The 17,429-nt window shown below is 44.5% G+C and overlaps 1 protein-coding gene across 2 annotated transcripts in view; it reads left to right on the forward strand.

The window, feature by feature from the left end:
- DEPDC1B (DEP domain containing 1B) overlaps positions 1 to 17,429 on the forward strand; it is a 38,618-nt gene that overhangs the window by 1,772 nt on the left and 19,417 nt on the right. For both annotated transcript variants that reach the window (XM_077936340.1, XM_028748658.2), the window contains exons 2-5: positions 2,248 to 2,513; positions 10,902 to 11,037; positions 12,149 to 12,276; positions 14,029 to 14,159. In XM_077936340.1, coding sequence (XP_077792466.1) covers positions 2,248 to 2,513; positions 10,902 to 11,037; positions 12,149 to 12,276; positions 14,029 to 14,159 — 661 coding nt within the window. The remainder of the gene's footprint in view (positions 1 to 2,247; positions 2,514 to 10,901; positions 11,038 to 12,148; positions 12,277 to 14,028; positions 14,160 to 17,429) is intronic.

Consider the following 17,429-nt stretch of genomic DNA (forward strand, 5'->3'; position numbering starts at 1 on the left):
TGCCTCATTCAGAGATTGGTTCCAGGATGCCACTATTTACGAGTGGGATGTCATCACATACTGATAAATTCAGGTTGCACAATTTTTGTGATAAAGCAAGTGATGGAAAAATGTCGTGGAAACTCTGGGATAACACTTGCTTTGATGCAACCATTTAATCTCCCTGCAAACAAATAAAGATGCATGCTCAATAAACAGGTCATGCGGAAGTGCCAAAATTCTCCAGTTTATCTGCTGTTCCCCTGGGCCAGACCAGTGAAGCCTCTGTGGAAAAGAGGCTCTTCTTTGCATGCCAGGATTTTGAAATCAAAAGCTGGCCTGTGGGCAAAAGTTCTCCACCACAATGGAGCTACATTCTCTGCATAACCATACCTCCCACCAAGGCAGTAGATGGTTGGCACAACACACTAAAGAGGTGACACTATTTTGCAGACTTCTGGAAAGAAGCACACAGCCACTTTCCCCCTCTTTGGTACGTTTTGCTGCTGCGCTGCGCTGAGCCAAGTCTTCTCTTGGGTACAGCTTGTGTTTAGTGGCTTGGTCCATTGTGCGAACCAGGCCATGGTTTACACAGGTGAGTTTTATCTTCTGCCTCTACCACCACCAACCCTACACAAATTCAGCGTGGAGTACCTAAGTCGGTTGGATGGCACCTTGTACACCTCCTTCCAGCAATTCCTGCAGCCAAGCTGGTACCAAATGTATTGCTCTGCTTGAAGGTGTATTGAAAAATAGGACTTTTGAGCCATCTGGCACCAAAATGGCAACTAGTCATTCAGTTTTGGTGACTGTAATACTGGTTTAAGGAGCTATTTGCCACCTAGATTACATATATGAGTTTCTAACATTGCTGTCCACTATACACATACTTACACATATCAGTGTGTTTCATTTTGTTTCCCTTCCATCCACCCCCCTTATCTTCTGTTCTTTGGTGATCACTTGTAGCCGAGTAAGATTGTCTTCCATGAACACGATCTTAACAGTAAGTCCGTAAGTGAGTGTGGAGGCCAATTTTGGATCCACATGTCCTTCCACAGTGGGGACATTGGTTTCTGGGCGGGAGTTGATCATGGTGAGGGTTTGCCAATCGTGCCTTCCTCTTAGCTCGTTTCTCCCTTTCATCTTTGCTTTCAGCCTACTCAGATTAAAGAGCTTTCCATCTGTTCGATATATTATTTTTACTCTGGTGGGGCTTTTACTTTTGAAAAAGTGTAGGATCATGGCAATGAAAATAATAAATAGAGTTGGGGTGATAACACAACCCTGTTTAACACCTGACCCCACTGTGAATGGTTCACTTTGAGAGCCATTATTATCTGTGATAGTTGCTGTCATATTATCGTGGAGGAGCTGAAGGATATTCACAAATTTATCTGGGCAGCCAATTTTCAGAAGGGCACAGGGCATTACGATTTACAGTGTCAAAGGTCTTAGGTCAATAAACACCATTTACAGGGGCTGGTTTTGTTCTCTACATTTTTCTTGCAGCTGTGAAATCATGTTGATTGTCCCCCTAGAAGGTTGAAAACCATTTTGGGATTCAGGAAGGGTAGCCTCGGATATTGTTAGAAAACTGTTTGCTAAGATCCTTGCAAAAAATTTGCCGGCTGCCACTAATAAAAAGATGCCTTGATAGTTTCCGGAATCCGTTCTATCACCTTTTTAAAACAGATTGATAATTTTGGCATCCCTAAAGTCTTCTGGGCTCTCCTCTCTCTCCCATATTTTTTTTGATGAGCTTGTGAAGTTGTTGTGTAAGTTCAGTTCCCTCTACTTTGAAGACTTTGGCAGGTATCCCATCAGGTCCGCTGGCTTTGTTGTTTTTCATTTGGTTAATAGCTGTACACAATTCTCCCAGATTTGGAGATACTACGATTACATTGTCTTGCCAGTGTCTGGATAATTAACAATCTCTTTGGAGGTTGTTCAGTTGTGTCAGCTTGCAGGGTATTTTGCACTGAAGTATAATTGCTAGTTACTGCCTTTGGGGGTAATTTCTTGTAGTTTAAGGAACCCCCCCCCAAACCCTTAGCTTTGGGGTATAAGGAAATGACTTTTTTGGTATGTAGAGAAAAACTTGCAGGTCTGGGGGCAATACTTTTCCTGATTTATGAAGCCCTCCACTTCCAAGTAAGTTTTCTTTACCTTCTTCCCTTGACCTTCCCTAGAACTGCCTATGTCTGAGCAAACAAGCACTAGTTTGGCTTTGGGTAAATCTTTTTGTATACTTTATTGTCTTCCCAGTGGAATGAGACTATTGAGCTCTTCCGAGGTGGGATGCCTTTACGGAAGCACCGCTGTCGCTTCAAAAGCTATGAGCGCTGCTTCACAGCTTCGGAGGCCGTCGACTGGCTACACAGACTGCTGCAGCACAATCAAAATTTCAGCCCAGAAGTGACCCGCACCCAAACAGTTCAGCTCCTCAAAAAGTTCCTGAGAAACCACGTTATCGAAGATATCAAAGGAAGATGGGGCAAAGAGGATTTTGAGGACAATGGTCACCTATATAGGTAAATAACTGGATACTATGGTTATTTGGGTTGAAATATGAAAGAGGGAGACAGACTTAACTGCAGGAGATTTTGTAATCTACAGTCATACAGCGGGTTACAGACGCTTCAGGTTGCGTTTTTTCAGTTTACGGACGCTCCGAAACCCGGAAGTACTGGAACGGGTTACTTCTAGGTTTCGGAGGTCGTGCATGCACAGAACCACCAAATTGCACTTTGCGCATGCACAGAAGTGCCGAATCGCAACCCGTGCGTGCGGAGACGCACTGCTACAGGTTGCAAACGCTGCGGGTTGCGAATGTGCATCCCGCACGGATCACGTTCACACGTTGTGGTTTTGCAGCACCTTCTTGCAACTTTTATCAAATTTAACTCTTGTTCTTTTTTTATTTTGGTACACATTGTTCACACCTATATTTCAAGTTTGGAAACACATGTTTTCAAGCAGCAATACAAAAAAAGTATCCATGACGAATGCACAATTTCTGAAAAAGAATTATGAAAACATCCCTGCTACCATTACATTTCTAAATACAAAACTGACTACCATATTGTTGCTTCTGTGTAGCAAGAGAAGTTCATTTTCAAAAAAGGTAAAATTCAGTCTTCAGGTGTGAATGGTATGAATGAGAGAGAGCCCCCCTTTTTAATTTCTTAAGTAGTTTTTAGGTGATAAATGGAAGTAGAGCAGAAAGGTATCATGATTATATATGTACTTTCTGGTGGGAAAGGTTCCAGTTTGTGCTGTCTGCTTTCTGTCAATCTTCCCACTCAGTGAATAAATTGGGCTTCATGGAACTGATACTGGGTACAGCTTCTGGCTGCATATATTCTTGGTGGCAGCCCATGATGAATTCTTACCCCGAAATGCTTTTAAACTTCCACTAGCTCAAGGCAGTAACTGGGGTTGGTCTTCAGATAACATTTGAAAGCTCAAAGGTTGCTATTTGTAGACTGCAAACATTAAGGCATTAAACACGCCCTCATAAAAAGGAAATGGGTAACAGGTCATGTAGCAAAGGCTTTTAAAACCTTAATCAAATGTTTGACTACACCCAAGGGTTATTTTTTCATAAAAAGGAAGCAATGTGCAGTATAAACAGCAAATATGGATTGTCCAAGAGTCTTTAATTAAACTGGTATGACCTATTAGTGTTGGATGAGATCCATTGATTAAGAGTACAGTGGTACCTCAGGTTACATACGCTTCAGGTTACAGACTCCGCTAACCCAGAAATAGTGCTTCAGGTTAAGAACTTTGCTTCAGGATGAGAACAGAAATTGTGCTTCAGCGGCGTGGCGGCAGCAGGAGGCCCCATTAGCTAAAGTGGTGCTTCAGGTTAAGAACAGTTTCAGGTTAAGAACGGACCTCCGGAATGAATTAAGTACTTAACCCGAGATAACCCTGTACAGTTATTGGACCCACCAGTTACAATAAATTAGGAGTTTAAAATAATGTGATAATATCCTTGGTTACTGTAGGCAGGAGATTACACGTTTGTGTACCTTGGCAATGATTACTTTCTAGCATGAAGGAAATAACTGGCCAACATTAATATGACTTAGATCACGGGTGTCAAACACAAGGCCCGCGGGCCGAATCCGGCCCGCCAGACCTCGTCATGTGGCCCGTGTAGCCGCCGGCGGCCGCCAGCCTTCACCTTTTATTCTCGTTTTTTTTTTTTTTGACACAAGAAAGCCGCCTCTTCAGCGCATGCGCGGCAGCCTACAAGCCAGAGAACGCCTGCCCTCTAGCGGCGCCGGCCATTCTACACAGGAAACCTCCACTTTACATGCATTCAGGAAACCACTTCAGTGTCACTTTACAGTGGTATAGGGACCATAAACTACAATCAAATAACCCAAAAATGTCCAAGAAAAGAAAATTTGATGCAGAGGGGAGGTAATTTCAGGAGAGATGGGAAAGTGAATACATGTTTGTGATTAATGGAGACAAGCCGGTATGTCTTATTTGCTATGAGGCAGTGGCAGTGATGAAGGAATACAATTTACGCCGGCACTTTGAGACCAAACATGGGGCCAAATTTGCTAACCTTAGCTACCAGGAAAAGCAACAAAAGGTCCAAGAATTAAAAGGTAGCCTGCATTCTCAACGGAATATTTTTGCAAAAATGACAGCAAAAAATGATGCAGCAGTGAAAGCCAGCTATCTTGTGGCTGAAGAAATTGCGCGAGCTTCAAAGTGCTTTTCAGAAGGTGCATTTGTAAAGCAGTGTATGCTGAAGGTATGTGAACAGGTGTGCCCTGAGCAGAGACAGGCTTTTAACAATGTTAGCTTGTTATTCTGACTATGTTTCTGCTTTCAGAGCTAGTTATTACTTACATTATTACAAAAAAACAGTAATAATTGAATGCAGTGACAATAATTTATGATAATAAAGAGTGGACACATAGTCCTACAGATACAACCGGCCCTTTGAGGGTGACCAAACTGCTGATGCGGCCCCCGATGAATTTGAGTTTGACACCCCTGAGTTACAGCCAGACTAGACTACTGTAATATGGTCTGTGTGGGGCTGCCATTGAAGATGACTGAGTGTGCATTTGGGCATGTGGAGTATTGTGTTATGCCTTTTTATCCAATATACTGGCATATACCTACAGGATCCCCTCTCCTGGTATGCCCCACGGAGGACCTTAAGGTCCATAAATAGCAACACCCTAGTGGTCCCGGGCCCTAAGGAAGTTAGATTAGCCTCAATCAGAGCCAGGGTTCTTTCAACACTGGCTCCGGCCTGGTGGAACGCTCTGTCTCATGAGACCAGGGCCATGCGGGACCTGATTTCTTTCCGCCTGGCCTTTGGCTTAGAATCAGTTTGATTCCCTCCTCCTCTTTTTCCTTTCTCCTCCTGTAAAGAGGCTGCATCTTAATGTTTTAATGTTGCATTTTAATCTTGTTTTTTAAATTGTATTTTAATCAACTTGTTTTTATTATTGGTTGTTAGCCGCCCTGAGCCCGGTCTTGGCTGGGGAGGGTGGGGTATAAATAAAATTTATTATTATTATTATGTCATTCTAAATTACATTCACACCAGTGGTCATGGTGTGGCTCAAGAATTTGTGTCATTGGACAATGTCGATACTTTCCACACACATGTGCTTAAATCCATCCTTGATTCCCCCATGTAAACAGCTAGAAAGTACTTTATGCTCGTACACCACACCAAATTTTGTCACTTTTCTCCTGCGATTTTCCAGGTTAAGGGGATTGCAAACAGATTTCTTTCCTGGAATCAAAAAAACATGGGAATGGTTGCTAAACATGCACTATATACTATTAGTTTTCCGGAAGTGGTCTTTATGTTATGTGTAAACTCAAATATAGTACAGAAATTAATAGTTAGGGAAATGCTGGGGAAACAGAATAAACTGCTGTGTGAATGCAGCCTGAGAAACCGAAGGTGCTATAGAATGCAACCGCTAGGTTTGGGGCTAGGCAGTCAGAGCTCATACTGGTTCTGTAATAGTTGCACTGGCTTATTTCCATTTGAAAGTACTGGTTTTTAAGCTTTAAAGTCCTAAATGGTTTGGGGTGAGCATTATCCTACTAAATGGTTTGGGATGAGCTGCCCAAAGTGGCTGGGAAAACCCAGCCAGATGGGCGGGGTATTATTATTATTATTAATAATAATAATAATAAGAGTCACAGGCTGCTGAGGTTCATTGAGACTTTACAAAGGGCTGAGCCAAGAGAGGTTCAGCAGGAGCCAACCTTGCTTGTTTTTAGGGGTCTTGTAAAAACTGTATCGTGGCTTTTCAAGCCTGAGATTCTCTGCCAGCCAACTTCACCTGATGGGTTTTCCTTATTTAAAGAATAAAAAAAAAGAGTTCAGATGTAAACAACAACAATAAATTTCATACAGACACTAAAATGGATAGAGAATGAAAGCTGCTCATATAAATATGAAGGAAAACATTAATACAACCATATATTATGGAAGGAGGCAGGTACAGTTTTGTCCTACAGAGTCTTTGCTTGTGTGCTGGATCAACAGCCACCAGCCTGCCATGAATTTCTCTTGGGTTTCTTGCCCTCTCGCCACACAAAGTTTTGAATCCGATTCTCATAAAGTGCTATGTCCGAAACTACATTATACCAATTTTGTCCATTTAAACTCTTTGTTCCTTTGCAGTTCTTAGCTATCATTATTCTTGCTGCCATTAATAAGTAACCAATAAGTAAATGTTTCTATAATAATCCTTGGTTGTCTCCATTGAATATACCCAACAATGTTATTTCAGGACTCTTCTTTTATTTACGTTTTTCTTTGGTTTTATTGTAATACTGTGTGTTACAATATGAATGTTACAATACGAAACACACAGTATACACAGTTTTATATGAAACTATAATACTGAAATGAATAAATAAGTGTCCCTGCTCACTGGTCTACCTTTAAGACCAATTGGGTATTTGCATTTTTGCAATGCTGAACTTTAATCTTTTCAGATAGTGCCATAATGTAATTTTATAATTATACTGTTGTGTTCCCTTGGGTGTACCAGTCATTTTATTTATACAAATGATGTCGTAATAGGTTGCAAAATAATGGATTTTATTCCATGGCGGCTGATCCCTGCTTGTTTATGCTGCAGCCGTGATGAAATAAGTTCATGAGCATTAGCATGATGAAATAGGCTCACGGCATTATGTAAGTACCACACATATTAGCCCATTTAGCTTTGCATTGCCCAGTGCAATTCATTTGCATTGCATTGCCTGTAGCTCTCCATGGGCCTTTCTTGCTACCTGACCTTTTAAGTGCAGGTGAGAGGGGTTGAACCCGAGACCTCCTGCATACAAAGCACAACTGAGCAGTTATCCTTCCCCCTAACTTTAGTGTACTGTTAGAAGTGTTGTAAAGCGGAACCTTCATTCAATACATCCAGGTCTCCTTCCAACACATGCCCTATGCAGGGTGTAGCACAGGGGTGTCAAACTCAAATTCATCGGGGGCCGCATCAGCAGTTTGGTCACTCTCAAAGGGCCGGTTGTATCTGTAGGACTATGTTGTATCTGTAGGACTATGTTGTATCTGTAGGACTATAAGCAGACCCCCCCCCCCCGCCCCACATACATCATATGTACTTACAGTACAGGAGAGAAGGGTTCAGGCAGCCGTTGGATCTGTCACATCACAGGATGGCATGCGCTCAATATAAAAACAAGTGGAGGTTCCTGAATGCATGTAAAGTGGAGGTTTCCTGTGTAGAACGGCCGGCGCCACTAGAGGGCAGACGTTCTCTGGCTTGTAGGCTGCCGCGCATGCGCTGAAGAGGCGGCTTTCTTGTGTCAAAAAAAAGAAGAAGCGAGAATAAAAGGTGAAGGCCGGCGGCGGCTACACGAGCCACATGACGAGGTCTGGCGGGCTGCATTCGGCCCGTGGGCCTTGTGTTTGACACCCGTGGTGTAGCAGGATCTTCATGAAAGAAGAACAAAGTAACTCCCTTCTGATTTCCTGGATTGGTCCCCTGACCCTTCTGAACCAACCTTTTCCCTCTCTAGGTTGAAGTCGGTTTCTCCTTTTTTGCTTCCTCCCCCATCTTAAACATGTGCCCCCCCTGCCCCAAGTTCCCAGAATGTGTATCAAAGTACTTTTAAAAAGCTAGAAGCTATTTTTTTAGGGAAGGAGTTACACAAAACCTCTCTTTGTCCAGTTAGTATTTGTCAGTAGTATTATCAAGCATGAAAAATTAAGGCTATAACTATTCTGTTTCAAACAAAATGGGAAAACCTTTTACAACCTGTGGGCTGAATTTCATTGTGGCCAGACTTCCAGGGCCCATATGCCAGTGTTGGGCAGTTCCAGATTTAAAAGGGAGCAGGGTGCAACGTTTGGAGACCCATGGTCTGGGATGGTGACTGTCCATAGAGCCAAAAATATATTTTGCAGTATTTTTCCTGTACAGTGGTACCTCGGTTTTCGAATGCCTCCATTGACGAACATTTCTGAACTCGAACGCCGTAAACCCAAAAGTCAATGCTTCGGTTTTTGAACATACCTTTGATATCAAACAGGAAACACAGCTTCTGTATTGAGTTTTCCATATTGAGTTTTCGGTTTTGGAACTTGAACGGTCTTCCGGAACGGATTACGTTCGAAAACCGAGGTACCACTGTATCCCTGTGGTGCTTTCTCCCATAGTGTACATGATGCTGAGTAATCATCTTTTTATTCTGTGAACCGGTATGAAGGGAGATATACGAATTTAATAAATAATAATTGTGTTTCCACTGGATTATTTTTCTCTTTTATTGGACTGTCCTTCCTTCCTTCCTTCCTTCCTTCCTTCCTTCCTTCCTTCCTTCCTTCCTTCCTTCTGTTCTGTTTGTCTTGGCATTTGTTCTACCTGCTTCTGTATCAGAAGATGAAACAAATATATGTTTTTATAGAATAATGTAAGGCAGGGCAAAGGTAACAATGGGTGGATCAAAATATGTGACTCAAACCTTTGTACAGTTGGCTACATTCCAGCCATGCAGAAATCCAGAGGCTTTTGCACACACACGCCTCTCTCTCCACCTTCCATCAAGGCTCAAGCAAGAAGCATTATCATAGTTCAGCATCACATTCCAGACTGGCAAAACCACTCAAGGAGGATATGGAATAGAGCAGTGACAAAGCATGGTTCTCAACTATTTTCCCTTCTTAAAAAAAATGTAAAGGAACTTTCAGATTTCAGCAGTGCTTGGTGTTAATTGTTCAGCAGTTTCGTATTCTTTTGCCAGTTTTTTTATTATGGCTGTCCCCGTAGAGTGAATTAACTTGCCAGAGATCAATGCAGTAAACTGAAGCTGTGGCTTTGGAGGTCTATATCTTATCTACCAAAGCGTGTTCTTCTTCTTAACTTTCAGGACAATGGATATATTTGGAGCACCATCTGGTGGACAATTGCCAACAGTTTCTCTCTCTCCCCCTCCCCCCTGCACCTAGTAATTATTGCAGGTGGGAGTTTAGTTGCTTTTACTTTTGCTGTCTTTATTGTTAAATTCCTTCAGGATGTTTTATGGCGAGTGATTCATAAATGAATTAAATAGCATAGGAACACATAGGGGAAGCTTATTTACACAGCAATTGATGATGCCTAAAGCCTTAATCTAAGCTTTGTTATTTTCAGAATAATGGCTTGGGTCAGTTGCCCTTTCTTTTTTTCACAGGCAGAGAAAAGAGAGCAAAAGTTATCAACTGGCTCTGTGGTTTGACTTGATTTAGGGTCAAAGGATAACACTCCAGCTGATGAGCTGTACTAGTTTTGAGCTGCTGTATAATTCTGTAAGCAACTTAATGAGAGAAACTGCTCCCTAGAAGAACATACTAGCTCCTGGCTTTTCACCCATCCACTTTCCTCATGTGGGCATTTCCCCTTGGCTCCATCTACACTATAGATTTAAAGCAGTATCATACCATTTTGAACAGTCATGCCTTTCTCCAAAGAATCCTGCAAACTGTGGTTTGTTAAGGGTGCTGATGTTGTGAGGTGCTTATTGCTTTTAAAGGTAAAGGTACCCCTGCCCGTACGGGCCAGTCTTGCCAGACTCTAGGGTTGTGCGCTCATCTCACTCTAGAGGCCGGGAGCCAGCGCTGTCCGCAGACACTTCCGGGTCACGTGGCCAGCGTGACAAGCTGCATCTGGCGAGCCAGCGCAGCACACGGAACGCCGTTTACCTTCCCGCTGGTAAGCGGTCCCTATTTATCTACTTGCACCTGGGGGTGCTTTCGAACTGCTGGGTTGGCAGGCGCTGGGACCGAACGACAGGAGCGCACCCCACCATAGGGATTCGAACCACCGACCATGCGATCGGCAAGTCCTAGGCTCTGAGGTTTTACCCACAGTTTACAGAGCTACAATTCCCAGAGTGGTTTAACAATCAACCCTCTACCCAGGAAATTCTGGAAACTGTAGTTCTGTGAGGGGAACAGGGGTCTCCTAAGAGCTCTCAGTGTGCTTAGCAAACTACAGTCCCCAGGATTAATTGGGGGAAACCAGGACTGTTTAAAGTGGTATGATACTGCTTTAAATCTATAGTGCAGATGGGGCCCATTACTTTTTTCATTAACCAGCCCAGCTCTGGAAAGGGTCCATGTTGATGGAGCAATAGAATATTATTCTGCTGTTTCCATCAACAAAGTCTGTGCATAATATGAAAGGGTTCCAGCCTTTCCTTTTGCACATTGATGACTTCGTTGGATTCATCCCAGAATCAGCTTCTAGGTCAAGAAGGCCAGTGTGTAAACATTTCACATGTGCCTCAAACAATTAGATTGCAACAAGAAGATGGGAGTCCTCTCTCTCTCTCTCCCTGCCCCTCACAATGTTCACAAGCTGGACTCAATTGTGGCTTTAATGTTTTGTTTTTCATTTTAGATTTCCTCCTTTCTCGCCACTCAAACCATATCCCAAACGATCCCCGTACCGAAAGGAAGTTGTCAAATTCCCAAACTGGAATGATTTTGAAAGGGATACTTTCCGAGAACAGATCCCAGGGAAGCCCCTCATGTTGGTAAGATTTCCATCTGTACGAATATCATTTTGATGCGGAAGATGCTAACTACAAGCTCCTGTTCACTGACATATCTGTGAAGGCATCCTTTGGTTCCTCCCAAGGGGCGAGCAACAGAGGAGCCAATCAGGCTCTGTGGAGAAGTGTTGCTACACCCAGTCTAGTCCCTGACACCTTTTGGAGGTGACTTCCACTTGGGTGTGGACCAGACAATGCTGGGCTGTGGCTTTGGTATTGCCATCACCAACTTTCCCTTCCTCCCTCTGGGTAGAGAACATAATTGCCGTGGACTATGATTAGTCAATAGTTGTAGGGACTGGAAAGGAGTCCTACTCACGACATGTGGTGTGGTATGGATTTTGCCTTCCCTACAGCAATTAAGAGCTTATGGTTAATCTTACTATTTATTATTTATTGAATTTATACACTGCCCTATACCCAGAGGTCAGGGCGGTTCACAAGAGAGATCAGCAGAAAAACAACAATGTATATAATGAAAATAAAAACAGCAACCCAATGACAACCCCCCCCCTCCAAAAAAGGAGAGCTGCATTTTATAAGGGCATGGGATGTCAATCAGATCAACCAAAGGCTTGGTTAAAAAGGAACATTTTTGCCTAGCACCTAAAGGTGTATAATGAAGGCACCAGACGAACTTCCCTGGGGAGAGCATTCCACAGACGGGGAGCCACTGCAGAGAAGGCCCGTTCTCGTGTTGCCACCCTCTGGACCTCTCGAGGAGGAGGCACACGAAGGAGGGCCTCAGAAGATGATCTCAGGGTCTAGGTAGGTTCATATGGGAAGAGGTGTTCCTTGAGGTTTAAGGCTTTATAGCTCAAAACCTATAACCTTTGAATTGGGCCTAGAAACCAGGTGGTAGCCAGTGCAGTCAGATCAGGATCGGTGTAATATGCTCAAACCGTCTTGCTCCGGTGAGCAACCTGGCCGCTGAACACATTATCTTTTCTGCACTGTTGCTTAGAAATGTACTGAAGAATTGGCAATTATTTGCAACTAACATCTCTGGATCGGTGTAGGATTAGGGTCCTCATTAAGGGAAAGAATTATTATATACAATACTAAAACTTGTTATCTTTCTCGTCTCTTGTAGAATTCTGAAATGTGGTTCAAACGTCATAGTATTGCAATTGGAGAAGTACCAACATGCAAACTCATACATCGCCGACAACTAACAGAATCAAATCTGGAAGATATATGGAGGTCCATGACTCTATCACAGTAAGTAGATTGCATGAACCTTTCTCTGTCAACCTAAGCTGAGAGTAAGTAGCAGAAAGCAACAGGCTGTGCTTTGCATGCATGCATGCATAAATAAATAAATATTCCAAATTGCCACTAAGAAAATACAAAGTCAGCAATTCAGTAATCCATAAACTGAAATTCTTTTGCCTTTTTTCAGCTGGCTTGTTGACTCAAGCCCCTGAACTGCAATGCCCAGCTTTTTAAAAATAATAATAATAATACAGTGGTAAGGTAAAGGTAAAGGTACCCCTGCCCATACAGGCCAGTCGTGTCTGACTCTAGGGTTGTGCGCCCATCTCACTTAAGAGGCCGGGGGCCAGCGCTGTCCGAAGACACTTTCGGGTCACGTGGCCAGCGTGATAAGCTGCATCTGGTGAGCCAGCGCAGCACACGGAAACGCCGTTTACCTTCCCGCTAGCTAGTAAGCGGTCCCTATTTATCTACTTGCACCCGGGGGTGCTTTCGAACTGCTAGGTTGGCAGGCGCTGGGACCGAGCAACGGGAGCACACCCCGCCGCGGGGATTCGAACCGCCGACCTGGCAATCGGCAAGTCCTAGGCGCTGAGGTTTTACCCACAGCGCCACCCGCGCCCCTGTATATGTGGTATACGTGTAACCACGCACAGTGGTACCTCGGGTTAAATACTTAATTTGTTCTGGAGGTCCGTTCTTAACCTGAAACTGTTCTAGAGGTACCACTGTTTACTATAGAATATTGCTGGAATGCCTTTAGTTATTTTGGTTAGTTAATTTAGTTATTTTGGGGTTGTTTTGTTCTCTACAGCAGGTGGGGAAACTAGCGTGTGGACACTCTCACTGGTTTTTCCCAACTGGGGGGATGTTGGCATTTATAAAATGCACTTTGATGGGTAAGAACGGGTTTTTCATTATGACATGCAACCTCAGCATTATAGTCACATGTATCTAAAATATACGGGCGCTGTTAAGCGTTCGTTTTAAACCAGAATGTTGCTTTTTCTATTGGTATTGCGAGCTTCAAGGCGGCTTGTGATGCCTATTAAAAAATACTGCACCTGTCTGAACTTTTTGTACCATATTTTTCGCTCTATAGGACACACTTTTCCCCCTTCAAAAATGAAGGGGAAATGTGTGTGCGTCCTATGGAGCGAAGACGCCATAGCCCCGCGACCCTCTCCCGGCTGGAGAGGTGAAGCACGGCTATGGCAGCAACCTCTTTAGCCACGCGCCACCTCTCCAGCTGGGAGAGCGCGTGTGGGGCTAAAGAAGCCATAGAAGCTTTCCGCTGCTCCCCAACCTGCTCTTTGGGGCTGGTGGTGGGCTTCCCCCCGCCAGCCCCAAAGAGCAGGTCGAAAGGAACCTGAAGCCTGGAGAGCAAGAGGGGTCGGTGCGCACCGACCCCTCTCGCTCTCCAGGCTTCCAAGGTAGCTGCTTGAAGGCGACTGAACGCACCTTAAACGGCACCTTGTTTTAGAGGGGGAAAACAAGAGGGTGAAAATTCTCCCCCTCTCTGCGCAGCGCCTCCTGCCGCTTCGCTGAAGGGGCGCTGGGCAGAGAGGGGGAGAATTTTTTTCTTGTTCTCCCCCCTCTAAAACAAGGTGCGTCCTATTGTCCGGTGCGTCCTATGGTGCAAAAAGTACGGTATTCCAGTAAAAGTACTTCATTGTGATGTGCGGTGCTTCTACAACTAACTGTGATGCTAGTCTGATAAACCTGTTTGTTTCCCCACCTCCCACCCTCTTACTGCAGCTTGCAAAAGACTTTAGGCTTGGATTCTCTGAATGACATGCTGGACATTAAACTTGTGAATCCAAAGCATATAATTCAGAATGTGTATAATGTTAACAAGCAGGGGGTTGTCATCCTAGAAGATAAATCAAGTAAGTAGAGTGATTTGTTTAGTTTGTTACAGCTTTTCTAGGATTTGTGCTTGATAATATGGTAATTCAGCGGGGAGAGGGGAGGAACATGCTGTAGCCGAATCATAAAGATAAACATTTCTCCCCAGAAGAAGAAAATTACTATATACCATCAAAGAGTATATTGGGGAGTGTCATGTTATTTACATTTATTTAGTTGTTTGTAGGGCTTCTCAAGTTTGGACTATTGTATATTTTTGAATGATTTCTGATAAGTTATCCACGAATACAACTTCATGTCCTTTCTATAAGACATTCTGAACCAGTAAGAGCATTAGGTGGTAATTGTACACTATTTTTATGGAGGTAAAGAAATCCATAATTAAAAGACAGGCTGCTCTTTATTATCATCTAAGTAGATACGTGGGACGTGGGTGGTGCTGTGGTCTAAACCACAGAGCCTAGGACTTGCCGATCAGAAGGTCGCGGTTTGAATCCCTGAACGGGGTGAGCTCCTGTTGCTTGGTCCCTGCTCCTGCCAACCTAGCAGTTCGAAAGCACATCATAGTGCAAGTAGATAAATAGGTACCGCTTAGGCAGGAAGGTAAACGGTGTTTCTGTGCGCTGCTTTGGTTCGCCAGAAGTGGCTTAGTCATGCTGGCAACATGACCCGGAAGCTGTACGCCGGCTCCCTCAACCAATAAAGCGAGATGAGCGCCGCAACCCCAGTCGTCCGCGACTGGACCTAACGGTCAGGGGTCCCTTTACCTTTAAGTGGATAAGCAGAAGTGTTAAAGTTGCATGATTCAACATCACCTTGCTGAGTAATTTCCTTTTATGTGATGCCAACCTGTTTGAGGCTAAGTACACAACCAACAAGGGACGCAGGTGGCGCTGTGGGTTAAAGCCTCAGTGCCTAGGACTTGCTGATCGAAAGGTTGGCGGTTCGAATCCCTGCGGCGGGGTGCGCTCCCGCTGCTCGGTCCCAGCGCCTGCCAACCTAGCAGTTCAAAAGCACCCCCAGGTGCAAGTAGATAAATAGGGACCGCTTACCAGCGGGAAGGTAAACGGCGTTTCCGTGTGCTGCGCTGGCTCGCCAGATGCAGCTTTGTCACGCTGGCCACGTGACCCGGAAGTGTCTGCTGACAGCGCTGGCTCCCGGCCTATAGAGTGAGATGAGCGCACAACCCTAGAGTCTGGCAAGACTGGCCCGTACAGGCAGGGGTACCTTTACCTTTACCTTACACAACCAACAAACATGGCGTAATTGTTTCTTATTAAGGCTGGCTTCCCCCCATGACACATCCTTTGTATGGACATAATCTGTGGGCATGTAATCTGAAGGCAGCATGAGTTTTGTTTTTCTGCAGTTACATCTGTTTAGAAGGCTCCCTGTCGCTCCTCAAAATTAAATACTTCCCTGTTTCCAAATTTGACGCATTTGTGCACATAGGTCTTTGTTGCACTATGGTGATTCTGCAGCATATTGTTGCGGAATTCCTTCCTGTGGGAAGCCGTGGTGCCCAGCAGCTTCGATGGCCTTAAAAGAGGATTTAGACAACTTCACAGAGGTTAAGGCTGTCAATGGCTAATCTGCCTCCATGGTCAGAGATAGCAATGCTTCTGAATGCCAGTTGCTGAAGACGCCAGGAGGGGAGAGGGTTCTTGTTCTCAGGTCCTGTTGTCAGTTTCCCACAGACATCTGGTTGGCCACTGTGAGAACAGGATGCTAGACTACATGAGTTAACCTAGGTGATCCTGTGCTGCTGAAGCATTTTGCTGCTATTATTGGGGGGTGCTTAACAGATCGTAATCCACTGCAAATGTTTTTATTATAATGTATTATTATTTACTTTTAAATTTTATTATTATTGTTATTAACACACATGTCCTTATGCATGTAAAAAAATGGAGGTCGATTGGAAACCTTTATTGTACAACAAGCGACTATCCTGTTCAAATAATAATAATAATAATAATAATAATAATTTTTATTTATACCCTGCCCTCCCCAGCCAAGGCCGGGCTCAGGGCGGCCAACAAGCTACAATAAAAACAAACTGAATGAATGCAACTTCAAAACAAGATTAAAATACAACAGTAAAATAGTGAAACAGTAAAATATTAAAATGCAGCCTCATCACAGGAGGAGAAAGAAAAAAGAAAGAGGGGGAGGGAATCAAATTGGCTCCAAGCCAAAGGCCAGGCGGAACAACTCTGTCTTACAGGCCCTTTTGGAAAGAAATCAGATCCTGCAGGGCCCTGGTCTCATGAGACAGAGCGTTCCACCAGGCCGGAGCCAGTGTTGAAAAAGCCCTGACTCTGGTTGAGGCTAATCTAACTTCCTTAGGGCCCGGGACCACTAGGGTGTTGCTATTTATGGACCTTAAGGTCCTCCGTGGGGCATAAAGGTAAAGGTAAAGGTAAAGGTACCCCTGCCCATACGGGTCAGTCTTGACAGACTCTGGGATTGCGCGCCCATCTCGCTTAAGAGGCCGGGGGCCAGCGCTGTCCGGAGACACTTCCGGGTCACGTGGTCAGCGTGACAAAGCTGCACACGGAAACGCCGTTTACCTTCCCGCCAGTAAGCGGTCCCTATTTATCTACTTGCACCCGAGGGTGCTTTCGAACTGCTAGGTTGGCAGGCGCTGGGACCGAGCAACAGGAGCGCACCCCGCTGCGGGGATTCGAACCGCCGACCTTTCGATCGGCAAGCCCTAGGCGCTGAGGCTTTTACCCACAGCGCCACCCGCGCCACCCGTGGGGCATACGAGGGTCCTAATAGCACTTGTTCTGCAATGGTGTTGGGTTGGAGTTAGATGGCAGTCCTACTCAAAGTAGGCCAATTGAAGTTAATGGACATGACTAACTTGGGTTCAATGGGTCTAAGTAGGACATAGTTGTTTTCACCTGTGCCATATGTGAAGTGGTTCTTGGGATGGAAATGAGCAGCTGCCGCCAATACAAACTGTCCAAAGATATAGAGCAGGGTTTTCCAAACTTGGGTCTCCAGTAGTTTTTTTGGACTATAATTCCTATCATCCCTGACCACTGGGTTCTGCTAGCTAGGGGTCATGGGAGTTGTAGTCCAAAACCAGCCGGAGACCCAAGTTTGGGAAACCCTGACAAAGAGTGACTATGTCTGTCCTCAGAGATACATGCCATTCTTTTTTATGGCTCAAGACTGAGGTGGAGACTGTATTGTGTTCTTCTCTGATGGAAATCGCTGTCCTAATCACCATCATCACTACTGTTTACCTGCCCTTTCCCCGAAGTTCCCAGGGCGGGTTA

Source organism: Podarcis muralis, chromosome 11, assembly GCF_964188315.1.
Source record: "Podarcis muralis chromosome 11, rPodMur119.hap1.1, whole genome shotgun sequence".
In the NCBI taxonomy this organism is placed as follows: domain Eukaryota; kingdom Metazoa; phylum Chordata; class Lepidosauria; order Squamata; family Lacertidae; genus Podarcis; species Podarcis muralis.